Source organism: Capra hircus, chromosome 22 (assembly GCF_001704415.2).
Source record: "Capra hircus breed San Clemente chromosome 22, ASM170441v1, whole genome shotgun sequence".
NCBI classification, from domain to species: domain Eukaryota; kingdom Metazoa; phylum Chordata; class Mammalia; order Artiodactyla; family Bovidae; genus Capra; species Capra hircus.
This window is the reverse complement of record NC_030829.1, coordinates 13947073-13973045: the sequence shown is the minus strand read 5'-3', so window position 1 is coordinate 13973045 and position 25973 is coordinate 13947073. Positions and strand designations below refer to the sequence as shown.

Genomic DNA, 25973 nt, shown 5'->3' with positions numbered 1-25973 from the left:
TCTTTATAGAAGGCATTTCATAGGGGCTGTAACTGCCATAGGTAGTGATCCTTCTGAAGGTTCTGGGCAAAAGCCATTTGAAAACCTGGAAAAGATTCACCACTGTGAATGCCATTAAGATCATTCATGATTCATGGGAAGAGGTCAAAATACCAATATGAAGAGGAGTTTGAAAGAAGTTGGTTCCAACCCTCATGGATGGTTCCCACTGAGCTCATGACTCAGTGGGAGAAGTAACTGCTGATGTAGCGGAAACAGCAAGAGAGCTAGAAGTGGAGCTTGGAGATGTGATAGAATTGCTGCAATCTCATGATTAAGCTTCCACGGCTGAGAAGTTCTCCTTGTGGGTGAGCAGAGAAAGTGGTTTCTCGAGATGGAATCTACTGGTGAAGATGCTGAGACGATTCTTAAATGACAACAGAGGACTTAGTTGATAAAGGGGTAGCAGGGTTTGAGAAGACTGACTCCAGTTGTGGGCAAAATGCTCTCAAAACAGAATGGCAAGCTACAGAGAAATCATTTGTGAATGGGAGAATCCAATGATGCTGCAAAGCTTCATTGTCATTGTAAGAAATTGTCATAGCCACCCCGACCTTCAGCAACCACAGTCATGACCAGTCAGCAGCAATCAACATCAAGGCCACGCCCTCCACCAGCAAAAAGATGATGACTTGCTGAAGGTTCAGATAGTGGTTAGCATTTTTTTGGTGACAGCGTATTTTAAAATTAAGGAAATGGATTGGCTTTTTTTAGACATAATGCTTTGCACAATAGACTAGCATGAATGATTTCCACATGCCCTGTTACACCAAAAAAAATTTGTGTGACCTGATTCATTGTGGTATTTGTATTTTTTGGTGATAGTCAGAAACTGAACATGCAGTAGCTCTGAGTTATGCCTACACCACTGACTGTGGGAAATTTTGCTTGGTCTTGACAGACTTTCTGCTCAGCTTACTAGCCTTGTGCAGTTTCAGAATCCATCAGATGTCTTCTGGGGATATTGCTTTTGCATTTGAGGTCTCCCAAGTTTCCCATTTGTCATTCCAGCCATGTACAACCTTTAAAATTGTTGCTGGTTTCTCATGCCCTTCGTAGCTACTGAACTAACTTTCAGCCAGCATCCAGAACCAGCAAAGCCCCTGGGAGGAAAGTATTTGGAAGCATCAGTTCATCCTGGAAAAGCTTTCTACTTTCTGGAATTTTAGTTCACTTCTTGGTGCTCTTGTAGCTCTCCGTTATCTGTACAAATTTGATTTTGTAATTTTTCTGGAGTTTTCTAGTTGTTTTAAGGTGATATTTTTGGTCTATGTGACGTATTATATCCTACCTGAGACAGAAGTATCCTCATTCATTAAATTCTTTTATCTTTTTGAATTTCATCCTTTTGCTTTGTCTGGGTAACTTCATGTTTCCCTTAGCTTTTAAACATTGAGTATATGTGCATTTTTTGTTGTTGTTGTAGGTATCTAATGCTGCATATTTCCCTCTGATAAATTGAGCAGTATTCCATACATACTAATATTTTATGTTTTCTTTACCATTATTTTCATAAAACTTTGCAGTTTGGGTCTATATTTCCCTCAAGGGTTTAAAAATGGCATGTAAGAAAAACTTGTTTGGTTTTTAAATTAATTAATAGTATTGAATAATTGCACTGAAGAATTTTTATTTGGGGCAAAATTTATCGACATTTTCTTTCTGGCTGCTATGGTGAATTTTCATGAATTCTCTGTGTATGCTTGAAAATTGTTCTCTCATTCTCTGTAGAGTTTAGCATTTGACATGACCGCTCTAAGATACAGCTTATGGAGCGTGGTGTTGTGCATGGCCACACCGGTGTCCTAGCTCAGATGAAAGGAGGTGGTCTGTAGTGACATATTATTAGCGTGTTTGTCGTCATCTCTCCTGATTTCTGGAAGTTGCTGCTATGTTATTGGGTATTTACATATTTTTGAAATATTTATTTTTGTGTATTTGTTTGGCTTTGCTGGGTTTTCATTAGGCATGTGGGAACTTCAGCTGTGGCGTGTGGAATCTAGTTCCCTGACCAGGGATCGAACCCGGCCGCCTTGCATTGGGAGTGTGGAGTGGTAGCTGCTGGACCACCAGGGCAGTCCCTTGGGTGTTTGCATATTAGTAATCATTATGAACTTACTACATTTTGTGATCTCTAGTTAAAATTGTTTCCTTGTTATCTTGTCTTTTATGTTTTTTGTTGTTTCTCTTCAGACCTTAATACAAAGTTAGAATAGAAAACTGGTATAAATTTATGTCTGGTGATCATATACTGTTCCTCCCACCTCTTCTTCCATGGATACCATTCTTTCTAAATAAGAATTGTTCCTCCCAAATTCTTTATTTCTTGATAGTGTCCATCAGGATTTGGCCCAGAGACTCATTTAATTAGCAAATTGTGATTCTAGTTAAGCTTTATATCTTTTTCATCATGACACATTATGCAAATAAACATGTTTTGGAAAGAATATTTGAAGCCCCACCTGCCTATTTGGACAGGCGCTTCTGTTCTCTGCAGAGTCCAGAATGAACAGCCTCTCCCATCTTCCTCTGCAGTGTCCCATGACAGGACGCGTGATTGTTGATAGTCATTTGCGTGCCCCTCGGCAGATCATGTGATTGTTCACAACTCATGCACTCGAGGACTCACAACTAGATGGCTGTGCAGGAGTGTTTCTCTGGAAGCAAACAGTCCTGCACGTCTGGTCATTAATAACACAAGACTCTGAATAGGATAGCAGCGCATCACAGAGCGAGAGGGAGGGCAGGCGTGGGGGCTGAAGGCCTTAGAAGGTAAAGTGGCCAGTAGTGTGGGAGCCACTAGCTCCTGATGGGATGACTGTGGCTCCCTTTCAAGTCTGGTCTAGGAGAAGCTGCCTGGCTGAACGTTGTCTAAGCAGGTAATACATTATTGTTGAATATGACTCTAATTAGAGTGTAACATTTTCCTCCCAAATAAATATAAAACAAAGTATTCATCTCTCTGAATGGTTACTTCCTGATTGCTAGAATGGGTAAAATTTTAGATGATCCATCTCATCTTATTAATCCCACTGGGTTTCATAGTAGAAAATAAACGAGACTTGTTTATGCTTGCAAATCAAATTACTGTAAAAGGTTGTTTCAATAGACAGAGGCGAAATCATAATAAAATAATTTGGTAAAAATGGGAGCTAAGAGTATGCTTAATGGAACATGATTAGATTTAATTTTCTTACTATTTCCATCATTAAAGCTCCATTATCTTTTCTGAGACCTCATTTAGGCTTCCAGCTACAGCGCAACTCTGAGGCATTTCTGGGGAGCACACAGAAGCGGGCAAGTTCCATTAAAAAACAAAAATAGCTAATAATATGTTCTTCTTTCATTTCTGCTATTTGATATCGGCATCTCACATCGAGAATATCATATATCCTCTTTCTAACCTCATCTCTTGAAAGCCGTATGTATCGTTATCTGAGAGTTTTCAGACAGAAGTTTGGTGTTATAGTTGAAAACAAAAACTCAGACATACTGATGACTGTCCCTGAAGTGCAGAGGCTCTGAGAATTCATAAGAATCCCTCTAGTTATCCCTGTACCATCAAGTGTATCCACAGCTAAATCATATTTGTAGATAGTAACAGAATCAATAGTAGTGTTAGCTGCCTTCTGCTCATGGTCGAAGGACAGTTAGGAGTCCGTTTGCCTTAAAAAACCTCCGGAAGGAATTGCCCCCTCTGTTTCTTGTAACTAAAGGGTGAGAATTGACCTTTCCAGCCAGAGAGATAGAATGTAGTGAACTTAGACTTGGTCTGAAGTCAGAGGTCCACAGGGTAGAGGCCAGGTGATGAAGGATGATCAGAGCTGAGCTGAGCTGGAGTGAGCCCTGTGAGCTGCCCATGAGGGTGACGCGTCACCACTCCTCCCCACTGTGTGCAGAGATGATGTAACTTACATCCATGAGTCATCGTGACAGTGTATTTCTAGTTTGCTTTTAATTCCAGTGAATTCTCAGGAAATCAGTATCCTGGGCACTAAGTATAAAGCAAAATTTAGTGTGGATTGCAAAAGTCTAGGGGCTTCCCAGGCGGCTCAGTGGTAAAGAATGCGCCTGCCAACGCAGGAGACACAGATTCAATCCCTGAGTCAGGAAGGTCGCCTGGAGGAGGAAATGGCAACCCACTCCAGTATTCTTGCCTGGAAACTTCCATGGGCAGTGGAGCCTGGCGGGCTGCAGTCCAGGGGGTTACAAAGAATCAGGCAGAGCTGAGCATGAGCGCACGTTACATGTGGCAACACTCTTAGCTGAGTGTTGAGAGTGATCGGCCTCAGTGTGTGCTTGTAACATCTGATGTCTCTCAGCTGCACGTTCCTAAGTCACAGGGTCTCTGCTCTTCCTCAGGTTCTAGACCTCCCCAAGGCCGCTGTTTCTTCCTGCCCAGCTCCGTTCTAAAATCTCCTTCCTAAAGTCTTCCCTCATCATCTCAGTTTTTCAGGGTCTCACTTCCTGGGGTGCTAAGAGCGGGACTTGCCTTCGACATGGCACACTGCCCCTTGGCCTGTTCTGTCTGCCCTGCCCACTGGATGGGCAGCTACCCAGTGGCAGGTGTCTTGGGGCACGTTTGGGGTGCTTCATTAGGATCTAGGGTGGGCCTGGCATATACTGGTCTTCAGTACAGATTGTTGAAGGAGTGACATTCAGTTGTGTGTGGAGGAGATTTTTCATTTTTTAACCTTCTTCAAAATAATATACTCTATTTCTGTAATACAGGAGGTTATCACTTGGGCAGACTACTCAAAATGATGTATAACCAACAGATGGTTCCCATAGTACTTGGTAAACATAGTTTTGTGTGTGTCTGTGTGAGTGTATGAATTTGTATGTTTTAAAATTTATGCAGTGTCACATTAAAACCTTTTTTTCTTCAGTGTGGTATCTTATGAATCATTCATTTATTCTCTTCAAGTTAGTTTTGTTTTCTGTGTTATAAAACCCTGTGATTAAGAGGACAGTAATTCATAAATGTACTCTTTTCTCCCTCCCTTCCAACATTTACGTGTCAAAGTTGGTCTTCAAAGTAACTCAGCTGGGTTCTGCTCTGTGGGATCCTTTTAGGGGTCTAAAGAAAAGCAAGATTCTGAGGATTTTTCTTTCCACCTTATATCACAACTTTATGTGGTTCTTGGGTTGATCAGTGAGCGTTCTGGGGATGGGTGGATGGGGGATGCCAGTCTTGCGCTAAAACTGATGAAGTGTTCTTTGCCATTTGTTGTTCAGTTGCTCAGTCATGTTGACTCTTTGCAACCCCATGGACTGCAGCACGCCAGGCCTCCCTGTCCTTCACCATCTCCCAGAGCTTTCTCAGACTCATGTCCATTGAGTTGGTGATGCCATCCAACCATCTCGTCCTCTGTTGTCCCCTTCTCCTCCTGCCGTCCATTTTTCCCAGCATCAGGGTCTTTTCTGATGAATCGATTCTTCACATCAGGTGGCTAGAGTATTGGAGCTTCAGCCTCAGTCCTTCCAATGAATATTCAGAGTTGATTTCCTTAGGATTGACTGGTTTGATCTTGGCCGTAATCCACCGAGAAATATTTGAGATGGTGCAGAACGGTTTTGGATTATAATCACAAAGCTTAGAAATTGTTACCATTTGACATTGTTTAACCTCTCATTCATCTGTAAAGACATAGCATTGGGTATGTTAGGGAACAGAAAGACCTTAGCTTGAGTCTCCACGCAGATCATTTCTTCCCGGGAATCTGTCTGCATCCGCAGAAGGCAGTGCTTGCCCCGCTTTCCCCGGCCCCTGCTGCTGCTGGCTTCCAGTGGAGCTCACAGCCCTGCACCTGATGAGGCAGCCGCTGGGCACTCTGCCCCTCAGAGCCGCCCTAGGGGAAAGGCTGCCTGTCATCTGTATGGCTTTAGACAGTGTGTTTCCAGCTGTCTGAGGTTTTGCCTCTTTCTCTGCCCTTGTTGGATCTGGTGACAGTGACTTGGACCACATGGCTCAGAGTCATTGCTCTCGGCCTCTCTGGTGGAAGGCAGAGCCCTGCTGGGAGCAGGGCCCACGTTTTGTTGAACTCCAGAGCATAGTTAATGTGAAATGTTCAGAACTGGAGCTTCGTGAGTGATTTCTCCTGCCTCCTGAACAGTTGTGTTGGGCTGTTGGTTAGCTTAACCTGCTACTTGTGCTCTGAGAGATGAGATTCTGAGTTTAGCCAGTAAGCCTGGCAAATAATGAAATGCAGGCTTCCGAGAATGGGCTCCATGTGCCTCTGAAGCCCAGGGGCATCTCCCAAGGATAAGCACCGCTTGTTCACCGCACGCTGAGACAAGTCCATGCTGTGCATCCCAACAGGGGTAAAGGGTTCTTGCAGGGACAGGAGCTCTGTCTCTGTGCTCCTCTCTCTGAAACGCTGGTCAGGGTTTACTGGGAGGCACCCAGAGGCTGGGCTTGTGCTGGGCCTATGACTCACTTTTCATTCCGGGTAGAGGTGAGCAGCTGCCTGGTCACGCAGAGACTTCTCCATCTGACACTTGCAGACGAGGGCTTATACCCCCAGCTCAGCCTGCCTGGGTTCACTTTTCTTCTTGGGAAAATATTTTCTGACTCTCCTTTCTTCTTCCCATCCTCTCTCCCTCTCTAGTCTGTCTCCCTTCTATGCCCTCCCTCCCATCCTTCTACCCTCCCCTTGTTCTTAGGACTCATTCTGATTTTTTTTTTTCTTCTTAGACTTGCATGAGAAAAATTTAATGATGCCAGTTTGACATCTAAGCCCTTCAAGCTGAAGTTCGTTTATTGAGCTATAGGAGTTAAAAATATGAAAACGCCATAGCTTTCCCTTTCCCCTCCTCCTCACTCCCTCATCCCTGAGCTCCAGAGACTTCTCCTGGACTGGTGGGACTGTTGCACTCATGCAGAATCAATGCCATGACCAAATGGTCACTCCGCATAGAACCAGGGCTGCCAAGGGGGTTTGTCCCAGAATAGATAATAAAGGGGAGGGTCGGCTGATGTCTCAAGGCTCTTAGACCTCCAGTCTGGCTTGGCATATGGAATTAATTTAAGTTCTCATTCTCTTCGACTTCAGAAATGGACACTGACCAGTTCACCGTCACTTTCTCCCCTGGTCAAGTTGGTCAGTCTCCTAGCACTTCCTGTTGCCTAGCCCATGCCGTGCTTATGTTCAGGGTCTGCTGGTTTATTGATCCTGTCTCTCAAACCTTTACCCAGCAAAAGACCCTTTGATCCCCCTATGATGGTCCAGCATGACCCATACTAACCTTGCCCAGTTTATGCTTGAATGTAGGGAATCTTCCAACTCTAGTTAATTTTTTTAAATGCCAATAAGTGCATAAAATCCCATTTAGAAGATGAAAAATTCCTGAAATGATTTCATCCCATTGCATGCTGCCAATTTATTCTCCAAGATGTTATAGTTTTTATCACTGTGTGGCCCAAAATGAGCTTATCGAATTTTCCAATGTGTTTATACAAGTATTGCTGTTATTAACTAGAGTTTAAGAAAAGGAAAACTGATTGCCCTCCATTATGGAGATGGATAACAGAAGTGTGAGCATGCATAAAATACCCAGTGCAGCAAATTCTGGGGTGAGTGACAGAGATCTAGACTGCCTTATGCTACTGATTTTGAATATCACATATATATGTTTGGAGTTTCCCTGGTGTCTGATTTGTTACATGCTCAGAATAACTTTTTGGGAAAAGGTGCTCCTTGTTGAACATCTATGCTATGTGAAGTGGCTTGGTTCTTCTATCTTCTCTTTAGAGATGGCCCTCTGCAACAAGAACTGGTTGAAAAATCCTATCAGATCCAGGAAGTGTTTGCTTTGGGGGCCTTGGGGTCACTAGGCATTTTGCTAAGGTTTCTCATTTGCTCAGTGGCAGCCCACCTACCACTTGCTGTTCAAGGATAAGAGCTGACCTGTCAAAGAAGGTGTTAAGGACAACTGAGTCTACAGCCCCCGGCAGCAGTGCTTCAGGTCTGACTTGTGCAGTGCGCACACAAATTTTATCTGTTTTGAAAGCTCCCTCCTTGATTCTCCATTCCCTGATGTGATCTTTATTATTTTTTTTAAAGTATAGTTGATTTACAATGTTGTGCCGATTTTTTTGCTGTACAACAAAGTGATTCAATTATATATACATTTCTTTTTTATATTCTTTCCCATTATGATTTATCATAGGATATTGAATGTAGTTCCCTGTGCTATACCTACTGTGTGGGCCTTGTTGTTTCTCTAGTCTGTATAAATAGTTTGCATATGCTAACCCCACACTCTCCCCCGGTGCCTCCCCAGCCCCTGGCGTCCTCTATGTCTGAGAGTCTGCTCCATAGATCGGCTCATTTGTGCCATAAGTAAGTGATACATTTGTCTTTCTCTGACTTCTCTCTTAGTATGGTGACCTCTGGTTGCATCCATGTTGCTGCAGATGACATTATTTCATTCTTTTTTATGGCTGAGTAATATATGTACCTGGAGAAGGAAATGGCAACCCGCTCCAGTGTTCTTGCCTGGAGAATCCCAGGGACAGGGGAGCCTGGTGGGCTGCCGTCTGTGGGGTCGCGCAGAGTCGGACACGACTAAAGCGACTTAGCAGCAGCAGCAGCAGCAGCAGCAGCAGCAGTAGTGTATGGACCACATCTGCCTGATCCATTCCCTGGTTTGATTTTTCAAGTGGTGCAGGCAAAATGAGGTAATGGGAAAGGAAGACGCACTTCTGAGTCTAAGTCCAGGCTCTGTTCCTCTGTTCTTTTCTCAGGGCTTCTCTTTCTTTATATTTAAAATCAAATGATTGACCTAGAGAATTCTCTCAGATTCTTCCAAAGTCTGGTAGTATGATTCTTGCTTTGTTCCAGGTTTGCCAGCTGGTGAATAATGGGGCAGGCCAAGAAGCTTTTTTTTTTTTTTTTTTTAAGCTCAGTTTTCTTTTTGCTTATTGCATTGTTCCTTTATGTGCCTCAAAACCATAGGTTTAAATAAGCTTCCAGTTAATTCCCACTAATTTCTTTTTCCTGTAGGACTTACTAGTACTACTTTGAGACAGGATCTATGATGCCAACACATGGAAAACTCCCATAGTCAAGAGATCTATAGTTGAAAACTGTCTTTTGATAATTCTGTGTGCTGATCTTTTCATTCATTTTTGCCTTATGTAATATTTTCTTTCTTTCGAATGGGACACTTATTTGTATTGGTGAGCAGCTACCTTTAATGGAGGGTCTTATTAAAACTGTGTGAAGGTCTTTCAAAATTTCAGAGTGTACATTTTCCACGTGAATGCAAGTGCTTCATGAGTACTTAATACATACGCAGCAGGTGAGAGATTCTTATGAATTTCATTTGAAGTCAAAAGACTGAATGTTTCACTTATTGCAAACATTATTCAAAAGTAAATAAGATACTGATTGAAAACATTTTGAGAGAGATCATTTTTTATCCTTGTATAGTTCTGTTTCACACCATTAAATAGCAAATTTTAGGTGCTCCATAAATATGTATCGATTGCTTGATTGAAGGCGGTTTCTAGTCGCTGACAAGTTCGTTTCTCAAAGGAGCATCCCACAAGCCATATATCGCTTCCCCAGCTGTGTTCATCATATAAGCAACATGGAGCATTTCCGTAATTTACCAGAGGCTTCTGCATACCAGCCACCACACCTTGGCTCTGGAGACCTGGCTAAAAGTCCCAATTCTGCCCCCAGAGGGCTCAGGGTTGAGCCAGGAATGTATGAACAGCAGTCAAGGGGTTGTGGCAGGTGCTGTGATGAAGGCAGGCACAGGATGGTGGTGGAAACGTCAGGCGACACGAGAAAGGTGGCCTCCCCTGCCAGCCACAGCAGTGACATCTGGCCCGAATGTTTAAGAATAAATCTGTTTGCCAAACCTTTATTATTGTTTTTTATTACTATTATTGTTGTTTTCACTTTGGACTGTGGCAGGGATGCTAGAAGAAGGCAGGAAGGGTTTTGTGTCTGGATGCACACTTGTATTTTTTCTTTCTTCTCCATCCCCCTGCTCCCAGCCTGTACTTAGCTCAGAGAGCATGTTGTGGGTCAGGAGGGGCCTGTCTGGCAACACTGCAGGCAGACACACAAAGGGGACACGATCCATCCCTGGGGCCGCGGTCCTGGCCGCTTGCCTTTGGCTCTGTGGCCAGGGTTCTCCCGCCTGAACAGCATTGGCGCTGGCCCACTGCATCTGCCTTGAGGCCTTGGGCCCTCCTGGGAGCCCAGAGGACGGAATCTTCCTGCTGCAAGCCTAAATAACGTGAGAGGGCATGGCCGGGGAAGCTAAGAGAGGTGGTAACCTGCTGGAAGGGTGTCTGCAGCGCACTGCCAGGGGTGTTACACAGACCAGGACCCTCGAGCCGCGTGGGCACACCGACTGACAGATGGCTCCAGTTGACCCAGACCCCCGTCTGCGCCAACCGGAATGCGTTGCTAATAATAACTGTTATGTGCGGCTAGAGGGCTTCCACCGTACCTGTCAGTCACATTTAAAATCCATCTGAAACTCTTCTCTCTCATGTCCCCAACCAGAAAGATGGAGGGCGATCCAGCTAAAAGAAGGGAGTTAATTTTATGCCGCCAGGCTCTTGGGCTGAGAACATCATGTGGTTTTGTCTACAGATGGTAGAAGACCCTTTCCAGGTCCCCTCCCCCGACCCCATCGAGTCTCCTCGGAGCCTGCTAAGTCCCACGAAACCCCGACCACAGGGCAGAGGAGCTGGGTGGCTGCTTCATAGCTGGCAAAGCAAGAGGCCCAGCACCAGCTCCCTCACACCCCAGACAGGCCCACTTTGGACCCCCAAATTCTGTCCTTTCTTCCCAGGAAACCCCAGGTATATATTTATGAGGGAAAATTCATGGACAGAGGAGCCTGGCACAGGCTATAGTCCATGCGGTCCCAAAGAGTCAGACACAACTGAGCGGCTAACCCTCATACATATTTATGAGGTACACGAGTGAGTTCATTTTAAATTACTCTGTGCCCAAGGCCTTGGATTTGCCTTGCTCTGTCATCTCCTGGTTCTTGTGGTTCTCCCACTCTCAGGCCTTGGGATCCCGCCAGGACTTTGAACAAACTGGACTGTGGGAATCAATGGCCCTCCCTCCGTCTTGGACCTACTGTAACCTCCAGCGCACTCATTCCCCAGACCCCGCGGCCCCAGATGTCAGCCCCAGGAGTGGAAACGAATCTTTCCCGCTTTCGAAAGCAGTAGCTGTCAGCCGTCAGGACGGTGAGGCCAGGGATAGAGACACATTAAGAGATGGCAGTGGGGATGGAAAGCAGATTGAAGAGGGGCTCGGGGAAAACCAGGGGCCTGCTGTGGCTGGTCGGATGTGGGAGACAAGAGGGGAGGCAGTCGTCTCTGGTGATTGTAAGATGCATGGCTGGGTCGCCGGGCAGCTTGGAGTGTTCGTTAAAATGGAAAACAGAAAAGAGGAAGAGCAAGGGCAAAGGAGCCGAGCTCAGTTTAGATGCCATCGAGTTAGCACTGCCGGTGAAACAGCCTTGTGGAAAACTCAATAATATGAAGTGTCCTTCTCCCCACACGTGGACTCAGTGTTGTTTGGGTGCTCTGCAGGCTCCTTTTTCTTAAAAAATTTTTAAAATTTTTCATTGGAGGACAATTACATTACAAATATTGTGTTGGTTTCTGCCACCCATCACCATGAATCAGCCACAGGTATATGTATGTCCCCTCCGTCATGAATCTCCTCCCACCCCTCCAGGCTGTCACAGAGCTCCAGGTTTCAGCTGCCTGAGTCATACAGCGAATTCCCTCCGGCTATCTACGTTAAATGTGGTAGTGTATGCGGTTCCATGATGCAGGCTCCTTTCTGCAGGCTCCAGATCTCTAGGAGTCTGGCCATGCAGGAGAAGATATGGAAAGGATCGTGGGTTGATGCCACCCTGTGTCCCGTGGCAACGCCTCTGGACCAAATGCAAGTGCCTGCGAAGTCCAGGGACAGGTGGCACAGCAACATAAGCCCGCCCCCCGCCGACCCCGAAATGTTATCTGACCATGTGCGCTGAATGGGATATGCTGTGTGTTCATTTCCGAGAGAGCGTGGATGTCACGTGCGTGTCATTTGGGTTTGCTTCTACTTCTCATTCTTTCGTTGGCTCCTCCCTAACCTCCCAGGATTGGTTCTTGTCTCCTGATACGTTGTCTTTTGAGTTCCAGCCCACACTAAGGGCGGAAGAGAGTGACCGTGGTTCATTGTTACTGTTGATCATTAGAGGTATCTCCTACCTTGACTGTTGAGACCCCAGCCCAACAGTTTCATCTGAAGTCTTCCAGCGCCACTTCCACCTTCATATGTTGGAAGGGAGCCTAACGCTGTGTTTACAAGTGAGAGCGCTTTGGGAAGGCTGATTGCTTTCCAGCGGCATTTCCTTGCTGTGCCCTTGGTGTTGCAGAGCTGTCCTCTTTAAGCACTGAAGCAATTAGTTTCAAGAAGGCTGATTCTTCAGGGTCCAGTGCTCTCCTGCCTTTCATTTGCTGAAGCTGTACGTCTTAATGAAGTTGTTTTCATCTATGTTGCCAAACGCTAGAATTTTGCGGCTTCAATTCTAATTATCTCTACTGGCAAATGCTATGTTTTATTAGAACTCTCAAGTGCCCTGTTTATTAAATGTCCGCACACCGTGGTATTGGGCACACAAATTAGGTCAGCTCTCCGTATCGGGTTCTGGACGGAGGGGTTGAAGATTTTCATCATAATCCTCAGGGGCAGTAGGATCGTCTTGGGTGTCTTTGTGGGAGGGCAGTGCTGGCTTCTCCTTCTCCCGTGAGCTCAGCTTCCATTCTTGCCCCTCAGCCAGTGCTGACACTGAGCGTCTCAGTCCTGTGACTGTTGACTGTGGGGCCACTGTGTAACTTCATTCTTGGGTGTGGTACGCTCATTCTTTTCTGTCCTGTAGTTGCCAGATACACCTACATCTTGCTTCCTGGGTTGCATATCTCATGATAGGCCGTCCATATTAAGGGATCTTTTGAAGCCAGGAGGTCCCAGTGGTGGTAACACAGGGCTGGGCATATTGTAGCCAGAGAAGTTAGAGGGCAGTGTTAGAACAGCAGCCTCAAATCAGTCTTTCTGTCTTCTCTCCACCCCCTGCTCCAGAGTCCTTTACGTCCCTGGCCCTCGTGTCGTGTTGGTTAACCTGGGATGGGCTGACTAGTGACCCTGAGGTCCTGCGCTCCACCCTCCTGCTCCGTCAGTGTTGTCACTAGGCAGCGTTGCTTGGTGATAAAGGGTCACCTTCCATCTCCTAGATTGGATCCCAGCCTCACAGTCAGGAAGCTTGGTGATCTTTGGTGAGTGACACTTCACCTCCCTAACCTCAGAGCCCTTAGCTATGAGAAGGGGAGATTTGTAGCCACTTTGGAGTTTTGGTGAGGATTAAATGAGACGATACAGGTGGAGGGCTTTGAGGTACGGGCCATAGCATGCAGTCCCTTATCAGTGTATTTTCACCTCTGCCTTGTCCATGCTTGGGCTCACGTGGCTGCTCTGCCACCGTCAGCACAGAAGCTGCTGGTGTCCCGGACCCTGACCGTGTGCCAGAGGCCCTGTTGTGGGTTATTAAATGTTTCCCTCCCTCCTTACACTGCTCTTACTGAATGTGTTGGAGCTCAGTGGTGTGGACCCCTTGTTTTGTTGGTGAGCCATGGGACTCTTTTTAGGGAAAGGTGCTGTCTTAGAGGAACATCTAATGAAGACACAGCCTTTAATCAGCGTTGTCCCTCCCCTCCATCTCTGGCCTGTGGTCTTTGAATCAAACTTGTGGTTCCTTTCCTCTTTACACTAATCTTCCAGGGTCCCCACATATTTACCCTGATGTCTTCTCCCTTCATATAATTCTCTACTCAGCCTTTGAAAGAAATACGATGTTTTTCATAGCATAACTTATCCCCTGTGGGCTATGAATGTGGTTGTGAACTGCAGAAAGAAATCTTATTAAAGTTGCTAAGAGAAGTGAAATAGCTCAGTTTGATAGAAATTAATAGAAGTGTGCTTAATTCACATTCACACCATCTCACCTGCTCTTCTCATGTCTTGAGCACTGTTTTTTGGGGAAATTAAGTTCCAGGCCACAGCAGTTACTGTCTGATTTCCCCTAGAGAACCACATCGTTTCCTTGAGCAGGTACAGTCACTAGGTTCTATGGTTTCTCTCTTTTAAACTAAGTAAGAAGCATTCTTGTAGGTACAAGAAGGAAGAAGTGAATAAAATTTTAGCAAATCCCCTGTTTTATATCGAACAAAGTTCATGGTCTGTGAATGGTTTAAAAATCAATAGCAAAGGAATTAAAACAAAGTGTTTTGAATAATGGCTGAAATAGAAAAGGAGCCATGTCTCCCAGTCTGGTTATAGGATCTTTGGTCTCTATTCTCTGCATCAGATATTGTGCCCTGAGCATTTCCAGTGATAAGGTTAGTGGGGGTTCTTGATAGCCAGAGTGCACCTTTATGCCCTTCTGCGGATGGAGCGCTGTGGGGCTGGCAGAGCCCCTCCTTCTGCAGTGACTGCAAACTCCAGGCCAGGAGTCTCAGGACTTAATTGGCTGGGGTATGGTCCTGGGCTCTTAGTATTCAGGGGTAATGGAGGTTTGAAAAGTTAGCTTTTGTACTTAAAGAAAATGCCTTTATCAACAAGTCACGCTCACTTTTGAGCACCAGGAAAAACTGAAGCATTGACTTTACAACGAGCCAAAAATACCTCCAAGAGCATAAAAAAGTCATGTATAGTCACAAAAATATGTTTATGAAAGGAACAGTGGATTTATCTCTAGTAAAACTGACCTATATTTTCCGACACACTGGCCTTTGAACAAGGACTGGTATAATTTTGCCAAATGGAAACAAGAGATTTATTACTGTCTTTATTCTTCACAAGAATAAGTTTCCTTTGTATCGTTAGCTACTTTATCATGAGTAACATGTCATGTCATCTTGGTGCTTATTAATCACCCTTTCCCTCCAACCAGTTGTAAGAATAATTAGATGAAATTGGTGGTAGCCCACTGCTTCCACATTAATATTCTTAAGCTGGTGTCAGTGAAACAGTCAAACATGAACATCTACTTTAATACCTGTGTTTCCAAAGAATAGAACTTTCCAGGCTTTGATATTTGGAGAGCTGACCTTTTGTAGATGATTAGGCTCAAGAAGTAGAGTGACTCCCATTGTTGGGATGTACATGTCTGTTGACTGCAGTTTAGAGCCTGATGCTATGTTGATTTTGTGTGTGTGTGTGAGCTTTTCAAAACTGTGTTCATCAAGGGACTCTGAGCAGCTCTGCTGAATGTCCTCATTCTGAGGCCTGGGCTATTGGCGCATCTTCCCTCCAGACTGGCCACAAGGCAGAGGAAGGATAGGACCGTGAAGCCATCTCTAGCCCTTAAAACTTCTGCCCAAATGAGTCCAATTTGCCAAAGCCAGTCTTTGGGGGCAACTCTTAAGTATGAGTGGGCAGGAAAGGGCCATCCTCCTATATATCTAGGTGAGGAAAGTGGGAATTGCGTACATTTGTAGTGACCAACTCAGTCACAAGTGCAGATTCTTGACTAAAATGGAAAGCTGGCTCCCTGAAAAGACCTGTAATATAGGGAAGGCTTTGGTGAGTCTGATCAAGAAGAGGGAGGAGATAGTGTAAAAGGTGATGTCACTCAGCTCAGAGAAGATAGGTAAAGACAGGAGAGGTAGTTCTGTATGATTCTATTACAGTATGTTTGAAAACTTGGGGCATTTTAGATGATTTTCTTAGAAAATGGACATAAAGTTGGATCAATATTGATGCTAAGATTTTTTGAAAAAAATATTTGAAGATCTACCAGTAAAAATACACTGATCCAGTTGCTTTTATTAAATACTAGGGAGTTCTACCATCTCGCCCAGAAATTGATATTAGATGCACAATAAATATTTGTGGAATAAAATGAAGGGACAAGGGGTATCATCAAACTGATACTAAATTCAGGTGAGGATGTAACTCATAGGCCACTAACACTGGAGAATACTGATGTCAATTCAGTTCAGTCACTCAGCAGTGTCCAACTCTTTGTGACCCCATGGAGTGCAGCACATCAGGCTTCCCTGCTAAGTAGCTTTAGTCGTGTCCAACTCTGTGCAACCCCATGGACGGCAGCCCACCAGGCTCCCCCATCCCTAGGATTCTCCAGGCAAGAACACTGGAGTGGGTTGCCATTTCCTTCCCATTACCAACTCCCGGAGCCTACTCAAACTCATGTCTATCGCGTCAATGATGCCATCCAACCATCTCATCCTTTGTCGTCCCCTTCTCCTCCCGACTTCAGTCTTTCCCAGCATAAGGGTCTTTTCCAGAGAGTTGGTCCTTTGCATCAGGTGGTCAAAGTACTGGAGTTTCAGCTTCAGCATCAGTCCTTCCAATGAATATTCAGGACTGATATCCTTTAGGATGGATTGGTTTCATCTCCTTGCAGTCCAAGGAATTTTCAAGAGTCTTCTCTGACACCACAGTTCAAAAGCACCAATTCTTTGTTGTTCAGCTTTCTTTATGATCCAACTCTCACATCCGTACATGACCACTGGAAAAACCATAGCCTTAACTAGATGGACCTTTGTTGATAAAGTAATGTCTCTACTTTTTAATATGCTGTCTAGAGTGGTCATAGCTTTTCTTCTAAGAAGCAAGTGTCTTTTAATTTCATGGCTGCAGTCACCATCTGCAGTGATTTTGGAGCCTGAGAAAATAAAGTCTCTCACTGTTTCCTTGTTTCCCCCGTCTATCTGCCATGAAGTGATGGGACTGGATGCCATGATCTTAGTTTTCTGAATGTTGAGTTTTAAGCCAACACTCTCATCTTTTCACTTTCATCAAGAGGCTCTTTAGTTCTTCTTCACTTTCTGCCATAAGGATGGTGTCATCTGCGTATCTGAGGTTATTGATGACCTGATGGTCAAAACCGAAATCAGATTGATTATAGTCTTTGAAGCCAAAGATGGAGAAGCTCTATACAGTCAGCAAAAACAAGACTAGGAGCTGACTGTGGCTCAGATCATGAATGCCTTATTGCCAAATTCAGACTTAAATTGAAGAAAGTAGGGAAAACCACTAGACCATTCAGATATGACCTAAATCAAATCCCTTACAATTATGCAGTGGAAGTGACAAAGAGATTCAAGGGATTAGATCTGATAGAGTGCCTGAAGAACTATGGACGGAGGTTCGTGGCATTGTACAGGAGGCAGGGATCAAGACCATCCCCAAGAAAAAGATGCAAAAAGGCAAAATGGTTGTTTGACGAGGCTTTACAAAGAGCTGAGAAAAGAAGAGACACTACAGGCAAAGGAGGAAAGGAAAGGTATACCCATTTGAATGCCGAATTCCAAAGAATAGCAATGAGATGAGAAAGCCTTCCTCTGCGATCAATGCAAAGAAATAGAGGAAAACAATAGAGTGGGAAAGACTAGTTATCTCTTCAAGAAAATTAAAGATTCCAAGGGAACATTTCATGTAAAGATGAGCACAATAAAGGGCAGAAATGGTATGGACCTAACAGAAGCAGAAGATATTAAGAAGAGGTAGCAAGAATACACAGAAGAACTATACGAAAAAGATCTTCATGACCCAGATAATCACGGTGTGATCATTCACACAGAGCCAGACATCTTGGAATGCAAAGTCAACTGGGCCTTAGAAAGTATCACTATGAACAAAGCTAGTGGAGGTGATGGAATTCCAGGTGAGCTATTTCAAATCCTAAAGATGATGCTGTGAAAGTGCTGTGCTCAATATGCCAGCAAATTTGGAAAACTCAGCAGTGGAGTTTTCAGGATCGGAAAAGGTCAGTTTTCATTCCAATCCCAAAGAAAGGCAATGCCAGAGAATGTTCAAGCTACCACACTATTGTACTCATCTCACATGCTAGCAAAGTAATGCTCAAAATTCTCCAAGCCAGGCTTCAACAGTACATGAACCATGAACTTCCCATATGTTCAAGTTGGATTCAAAGAAGGCAGAGGAACCAGAGATCAACTTGCCAACATCCGCTGGATCATCGAAAAAGCAAGAGAGTTCCAGAAAAACATCTACTTCTGCTTTATTAAATATGCCAAAGCCTTTGACTGTGTGGATCACAACAAACTGTGGAAAATTCTTAAAAGAGATGGGAATACCAGACTACCTTATCTGTATGCAGGTCAAGAAGCAACAGTCAGAACTGGACATGGAACCACAGACTGGTTCCAGATCGGAAAAGGAGTATGTCAAGGCTGTATATTGTCATCCTGCTTATTTAACTTATATGCAGAGTACATCATGCAAAGTGCCAGGCTTCATGAACATTGATGTGACTATTCTAAAACAAACAAGCAAATAGAACCTGGCAGTATAATAAAAGTACCAGTCCAGATGTGGTCAGATGCGGTCTTCTGAAGGAGGTATGCCTTACTTTGTTTAAAGTTGTAATCTTCCCCTGCAGCACCCCCAAACTGCTGTCCTCTGTCCTGTCTCCTCTTGCAGTGTGTTTCATCCTTTAACATAGAATGTATTTATTGTCTTCTTCCACTGCTACATGTAAATTCCACAAGGGTGGGGCTGCTTTTTTGGAAATTAAAAAAAAATTTTTGGTCTCTTTTATTCACTGATATAAACCAAGTACCTAAAACAGTGGGCACTTTGTAAATAAAAGTTGTAAAAAAGACTTAATTCTCAATGCAACATGGGATCCTGGACTGGATCCTGGAACAGAAAAGGATGTTAGCAGAAAATGTGACATTTGAATAGTCTTTAGTTTTGTTATTAGCACTGTACCAGTGGTACCTTAGTTTTGATGAGTGTACGTTGGTTGGATAAGATGCTAACAGGGGAAGCTGGGTAAAGGGTGTATGGAGACTCTGTATGCTGTCTTTACAACTCTGCTGTGACTCTAAAAGTATTTGAAAAGAAAATCTTTGGGATCCCTTAAAAAGTTAGAAAGAAGTTATCTTTTGTGTCTTGTCAATGAGAAATTGGACCAAAGTCACTCCCTGCTATGCGATGTGAAGCGTTAGGGAAAGCAGAGTTCACTCCTCCAGGTCCCCGTATAGCTCATTACACTGAAGCGGTGCTGCAGTAAGGCATATTCAGCGTCACCAGCCAGGTGTAAGAGTGGGGAAGGAAGACAGCCGTAACAGTCGACTCTCAAAACGGCAGAAATGTTCCTTTAAGAAGTTTCCTTTTGTGATCTCAAAGTCCCTTTCAGGTGTGGTTTCGTAAGTTCCATGTACTAGATCTCTAGTCACTCTGACTCCTTAGTTGCCTGTCGGAGGCCCCGAGGGCAGAGTGTTGTCCCTCAGCGCGTGGGCAGGGGACAGCACGCAACCATGCTGTGCCCTGAGTGGTTCACGCTGCCTCCCAGCTCACCTGACTTCCTGATGGGACCTTAACACAGAGCAAACTGTGCCCCCTTCGAGTGGAAAAAGATAATCACCCAGCCTAGTGCAAAGAATGAAGGGAGGTTGGCCGTGTGACCATTTGTCTTTTTTATGATGTAATGATGTTACTCTATTTCTGTACAGTTATGATGAAAATGGTACTCTGTTGCAGGTACATCAGGAGAACATTCTGGGTAACACCATGCAAAGTGTGGTTGCATTGCTCAACAATCTGGTTGCCTGCAAAGGTTCGAATATGAAGCTACTTTATGAACAAGGTAAATGCTTCTTAGAATTCATCTTTGATTATGTTGAATTTTGCCTATTTGTAAGTTTCTTCATCTCACATAGTAGGCAGTTAACAAGTACTGCTTACAGTTGATCAATCAAAATAGATGCTTAAAGGTCTACAAATAATGATAACATTACCAGCACAAATGGGAAGTCTGGTTGGATTGTGATAGTGTCTCAGAGTTAATTCATTCTCGTTCATGGCACAAAATCAATAGGCATCCACAGATGATCGATCAAGAAATGGAAATGTAAGCATCCTATGTAGACTTTTTGCTGCCAATCGAAATAAAAACATGTATGGTCAAAATCACCTTGGAAAATGAGACTGGATGAGTTGAGGGTGGCTTTACTTTGCATCTTATGCATATCTGTAATACTGAAATGAAAAACTTTAAAGTTTTTAAAGAGCTCAGTTGAAGAGTTCAATTTTTTTTAATTTGTTTTAGGTTTAAAACCAAATTGGGAGGGCAGTACAGAAATTTCCCATATAACCCCTGTCCCCACACATGCAGCGCATACTCCATTATCAATATCACTCACCAAAGTGGTATTTTTTTTTTTTTTTTTGCCAAAGATAAATGTACACTAATATCATAATCACCCAGAGTTCATAGTTTACATTCAGGGTCACTCTTGATGTTGTATTTTCTCTGTTTGGACGAATGTATAACGACATTTGGGATTTCCCCTGTGACTCAATAATAAGGTACTCGCCTGCAATGCAAGGGGCTCAGGAGACACAGGTTCAGTCCCTTGGTCAGGAACATCTCCTGGAGGGGTGTGTAGCAACCCACTGTAGTATTCTTGCCAGGAAAATCCCATGGACACAGGAGCATAGCAGGCTTCTGTCCATGGGGTCACAAAGAGTCAGATGCAGCTGAAGTGCCCGAGCATGCATGCATAATGACATATATCCATCGTTATTACATGGTACAGTGCATTTTCATCGCCTTAACAGTCCTCTGTGCTCTACCTGTTCATCCCCACTGCTTCTGCAACCACTGATCTTTTTACTGTCTACATCGTTTTGCCCCTTCCAGAACATCATAAAGTTAGAATCATACAGTATGTCACCTTTTCAGATTGGCTTCTTTCACTTAGTAATATTTATTTAAGGCTCTTCCATGTGTTTCCATGGTTTGATGGCTCATTTCATTTTAGTATGAATAAAATTCTCTGTTGTCTGGAGGTACTGCAGTTTGTTAATCCATTCACCTAATGACATTTTGTTTGCTTCCAGACTTCAGCAATTATGAATAAAGCTGCTATAAATATATGTATTAAGATTTTTGTGTGGACATAAGTTTTAAACTCCTTTAGGTAAATACCAAGGAGTGCACTTGCTAATAGTATGCTGATTATTTCATCTTTTAAGGGGTGCCAAACTGTCTTCCAGTGTGGCTATACCATTGTGCATTCCCAAAGTGAATGAGCGTTTCTGTTCTCGATACCCTCGCCAGCACGGGGTGTTGTCAGTGTTCTGGATTTTGGACGTTCTGTGTCATGGTAGCTCCTTGTTTTAATTTCCCTTTCCCTGATGGTGTACGATGTGAAGCATTTCCTTATATTCTTGTTTCCCATTTGTATATCTTCTCTCAAGAGTTCTTTGCATATATTGGATAAAGTCCTTTATCAGACGTGTCTTTCTCAAATATTTTCTCCCAATCTGTGGCTTGTGTTTTAATTCTTTAGGAAAGCCACAGTTTTAGTTTTATCCAGTTTATTAATTTTTTTTAATGGATCGTGTCCATGGTGTTATTATCTCAAAAGTCCAGTTTATCAATTTTTTTTTATGGATCGTGTTCGTGATGTTATTATCTCAAAAGTCTTCACCGTACCCAATGTCATCTAGGTTTTCTCCTACATTATCGTCTAGGAGTTTTGTAGTTTTGAATTTTTACAATTAGGCCTGTGATCCATTGTGACTTACTTTTTGTGAAGGGTATAAGGTAGATTTTTTTTTTGGTATGTTGCTGTTCTAGCACTGTTTGTTGGGGAGACTGTCTTAGCTCCATTGTGTTGCCTTTGCTCCTTTGTCAAAGGTCATTTAACTGTATTTATCCAAGTCTGTTACTGGGCTCTCTATTCTCTTCCATTGACCTGTTTGCTTTATACTTTCACCAGTACCCACTGTCTTGATGACTGTAGCTTTAAGGTAAGTCTTGAAGTCAGGTAGCGTCAGTCCTTCACTTTGGTTCTTCTCCTTAATATAAACTTTAGAATCAGCTTGTTGATACTCATAAAATAACTTGCTTGGACTTTGATTGGGATTGCACTGAATCTTGGAGAAGGCAATGGCACCCTACTCCAGTACTCTTGCCTGGAGAATCCCATGGATGGAGGAGCCTGGTGGGCTGCAGTCCATGGGGTTGCGAAGAGTTGGACACGACTGAGTGACTTCACTTTCGCTTTTCACTTTCGTGCATTGGAGAAGGAAATGGCAACCCACTCCAGTGTTCTTGCCTGGAGAACCCCAGGGACTGGGGAGCCTGGTGGGCTGCTGTCTATGGGGTCGCACAGAGTCAGACACGACTGAAGTGACTTAGCAGCAGCAGCATTGAATCTATGGATCAAGTTGGTAATATGGTTACATCTTAAACACAGTGTTTACTACTTTTATATTAATAAAATCTCTCATTTGAATGTTCATGAAAATAAGACTTGGATAGGATCAATGAATAAGAAAATCCAAGATAAACGGATAAAATCTTTAAGGATCAGTGAATTAAAAAAACCCAAGATCAGTGGATAAAATCTTTAAGTCACGGTTCTGATTCCCCCCTCCTCAACATTTAGAGTTGTGTTTCTATTGGTCACTATACCTAAATGTTGGAAATTTGGTTTTTTCTCCCTTAAGAAGAATGTGCATTTTCAAAAATAATAAATATTGCCAAGAGTTGAGGGATTTTAGTACATTGAAACATTTATCGTTTTATACAGCAGCATCCTATTTTGTTTTATGGGTTCAGTTCAGTTCCTCAGTCATGTCTGACTCTTTGTGACCCCTTGAACTGCAGCACGCCAGGCCTCCCTGTCCATCACCAACTCCCGGAGTTTACCCAGACCTATGTCCATTGAGTCGGTGATGCCATCCAACCATCTCATCCTCTGTTGTCCCCTTCTCCTCCCTCTTTCAGTCTTTCCTAGCCTCAGGCTCTTTTTCAGTGAGTCAGTTCTTTGCATCAGGTGGCCAAAATATTGGAGTTTCAGCTTCAGCATCAGTCCTTCCAGTGAACACCCAGGACTGATCTCCTTTAGGATGGACTGGTTGGATCTCTGTGCAGTCCAAGGGACTCGCAAGAGTCTTCTCCAACATCACAGTTCAAAAGCATCAATTCTTCTTTGCTCATCTTTCTTTATAGTCCAACTCTCACATCCATACATGACTACTGGAAAAACCATAGCCTTGACTAGATGGACCTTTGTTGACAAAGTAATGTCTCTGCTTTCTAATATGCTGTCTACGTTGGTCATAGCTTTCTTCCAAGGAACAACTGTCTTTTAATTTCATGGCTGCAGTCACCATCTGCAGTGATTTTGGAGCCCAGAAAAATAAAGTCAGCCACTGTTTCCACCAGTAATCTAATGGATATGGGTAATTTCCAATCTTTTGCTTTTGCAGACAGTTCTGTAATGAATAACCTTAAGCACACATTCCTTCACATGGGAGCAGGACTATCTACAGAGTAAATTCCTGGGGTTAGAATCACTAGATCAAGGGGTATCTGCTGCTGCTAAGTCGCTTCAGTCGTGTCCAACTCTGTGCAACTCCATAGACGGCCGCCCACCAGGCTCCCCCGTCCCTGGGATTCTCCAGGCAAGAACACTGGAGTGGGTTGCCATTTCCTTCTCAAGGGGTATATATGTTTGTAATTTCCATGGGTAGTGACAGGTTATTGTAAGCAGCCTGACAGTTTATATTTCCATCAGGGCACATGAGATTACTTGTCTCTGGATCTAAGAGCATATTATGTTTTCCCATTTGTTTGACTTGTTTTCTTTATATAGTCCATATGTATTTCTTCCTGTTTATCTCTCCCCAGGTATTTTATCCTTTTTTACTTGCTATCAGAAATAAGGAATTTTCTACCAGTATAGTTCTCAATTATTTTTTTTAAGTATGTGTTTGAAAGTTTTTTTATTTCTGTTTATTAACTTTGTCCCTAGGTTTATTCTCTTACTACTTTCCATAGTGATGGCTTAGATGATTCTCTTTACTTTCTGGTTATGTAATAATAACGAAGGCAAATAGAAACAGTCTTTAATTTTTATAGTTCTACTTTTTCTCTCTAGTCCAATTACAAGAGTCAAAGAGAATAATATAGAGGATATCTTGTTATTGCCTCAGAATCTTTTTTCTGGTTAAGGAAGTGTTTACATTTTCTCTTTTGCAATCAAGAATGAATAATAATAAATAAATAATGATGACTTTTGACCCCTCTGGAAATGATCAAATGATTTTTCCTTGGATCTATTCATGTCATGGATTATATTTAATAAGAGTATCTAATATGCAGCCACCCTAGTGTTTGTATCAGTAAGCACAGTTAATTGTGATATAATATTCTTTAATTGTACTGCTTCAGGTTTTTGTTAATCTTTTATTCAGGATTTTCCATTGCTGTTCATAAGCGTGATTGATCTATAGTTTTGTTTCTTGTTTCTTTCTTTTTTGCTGGATTCTGGTGTTATTGCTATATTGCTTCTTTTTCTTTTTAAGGAAGTTTTCTTTCTTCCTTGGGCTTTGGAACAGTTTAGATATCTTGGATATTATTTTTTAAAAGTTTGATAGAATTCCCTTGTGAAGCCATATGGCTGGTTCTCTTTCTTGAAGGAACGGTAGCTGTGATAGCTCTTTGACACCATTCTGTATTTCTACAGTGATAATAAATCTCTTTTCATTTCCCATCTTTTATAGAGTCAGTTATAGGATATTATATTTTCCTAGAAGGTCTTCGTTTCACACACACTTTAAAATCTATAGACTTGGAGACAGAATAGCTTCTCATAATTCTTTTATTTTTTTAGGTTTCAGAAGTTAAGTTCGTGCTTTCATTTTTAATATATATTTTATGTGTGTATTTAAATACATATATTATGTATATTTATATATAATACATATACTCCAAAAATATATTATATATGTAATTGCACTTTTGTAATTTTATTGATTAGTTAAGATAATGGTTTTAACTATTATGTGTGCATAATACAAATGTGTACATATACAAATGTGCATATAATTTTTAGGCCAGTTTGGAAATTTGCATATTAGTCCTAGTTTTAAAAAAAAATTCTTTTATCTACTGATTCACTCCTTGTGAATGAAGTTGTTTTTTCATTCTTTTTCTGTCTTTTTGAATAAGATGCTTAACTCATTTATCTCCTTTTTGCTTAATCACTAAAATATTTAAAGCTATAAATTTTCTTCCAGTATTGGATTCTGATCTGTAGTGCATCCATCCTTTTTGTTTTCTACATATATTTCAGTTTTGGTTTGCGTTCCTTCATTAAGACAATAATTGTTTAACAGTGAGGGTGTATTTTGTTTTATTAATTTTGTTCTCTCTAGTTTATTGCACTATGGTCAGCAAATTTCAGCCGTACTATTTTGTCTTTTTAGAATTGATTAAGGTTTTCTTGTAGCTAATATATGGTCAATTTTCATGATTTAATATGTATACTTGGGAAAGTGCGTATAGGATTTCTGTCTTGACAGTACTGATACTAACCTGCCCTCCCACCAAAACAACAGGAAAATTCAACAAAACATGTGAAGCAGTTTGTTTTCAGTCACTGGAAAACAAGCAACATTGGGTTCTGAGCCTTGAGAAGGGAAACACGAGGTGAACCTCGTAACACTCTTTGTTTTTGTTCTCTTTGCTTGTTTTTTGTCTGTTTATGGAAGCAGGGTCCAAGAAGAAAACCAAAGTCTTGCCGAGTTAGGGAGAAAGAGTTCAGTGTTCAGGGGTGAGAACTAGTGAAGGTTCACAGGGCAGAGCATAAGAGATGGTGCAAAGAGGGATCGGGCCCAGAAGTCTGCGTGAGGTTTCACACAGGTCCTTTGTGAGGGCTGGGCTGCAGTGGACATGCGCAGAACAGGATTCTGTTAGACCTAGAAAGAGGACAGAGCAGATGCCATAAGGTTGAGAGCTGGATTGATACAGCAGAGATTATGCTCATGGGGGATGTAAGAATTCCAGCCTAGCTACCGGATAGTACCTTACTACGGACCTAAGTA

General features: G+C 42.7%; 1 protein-coding gene across 3 annotated transcripts in view; it reads left to right on the top strand.

The window, feature by feature from the left end:
• The window catches only part of ULK4 (unc-51 like kinase 4), a 498780-nt gene that overhangs the window by 248181 nt on the left and 224626 nt on the right, over positions 1 to 25973 (top strand). For all 3 annotated transcript variants that reach the window (XM_018066892.1, XM_018066893.1, XM_018066891.1), the window contains one exon: positions 19611 to 19716. In XM_018066892.1, the coding sequence (XP_017922381.1) occupies positions 19611 to 19716 (106 nt within the window). The remainder of the gene's footprint in view (positions 1 to 19610; positions 19717 to 25973) is intronic.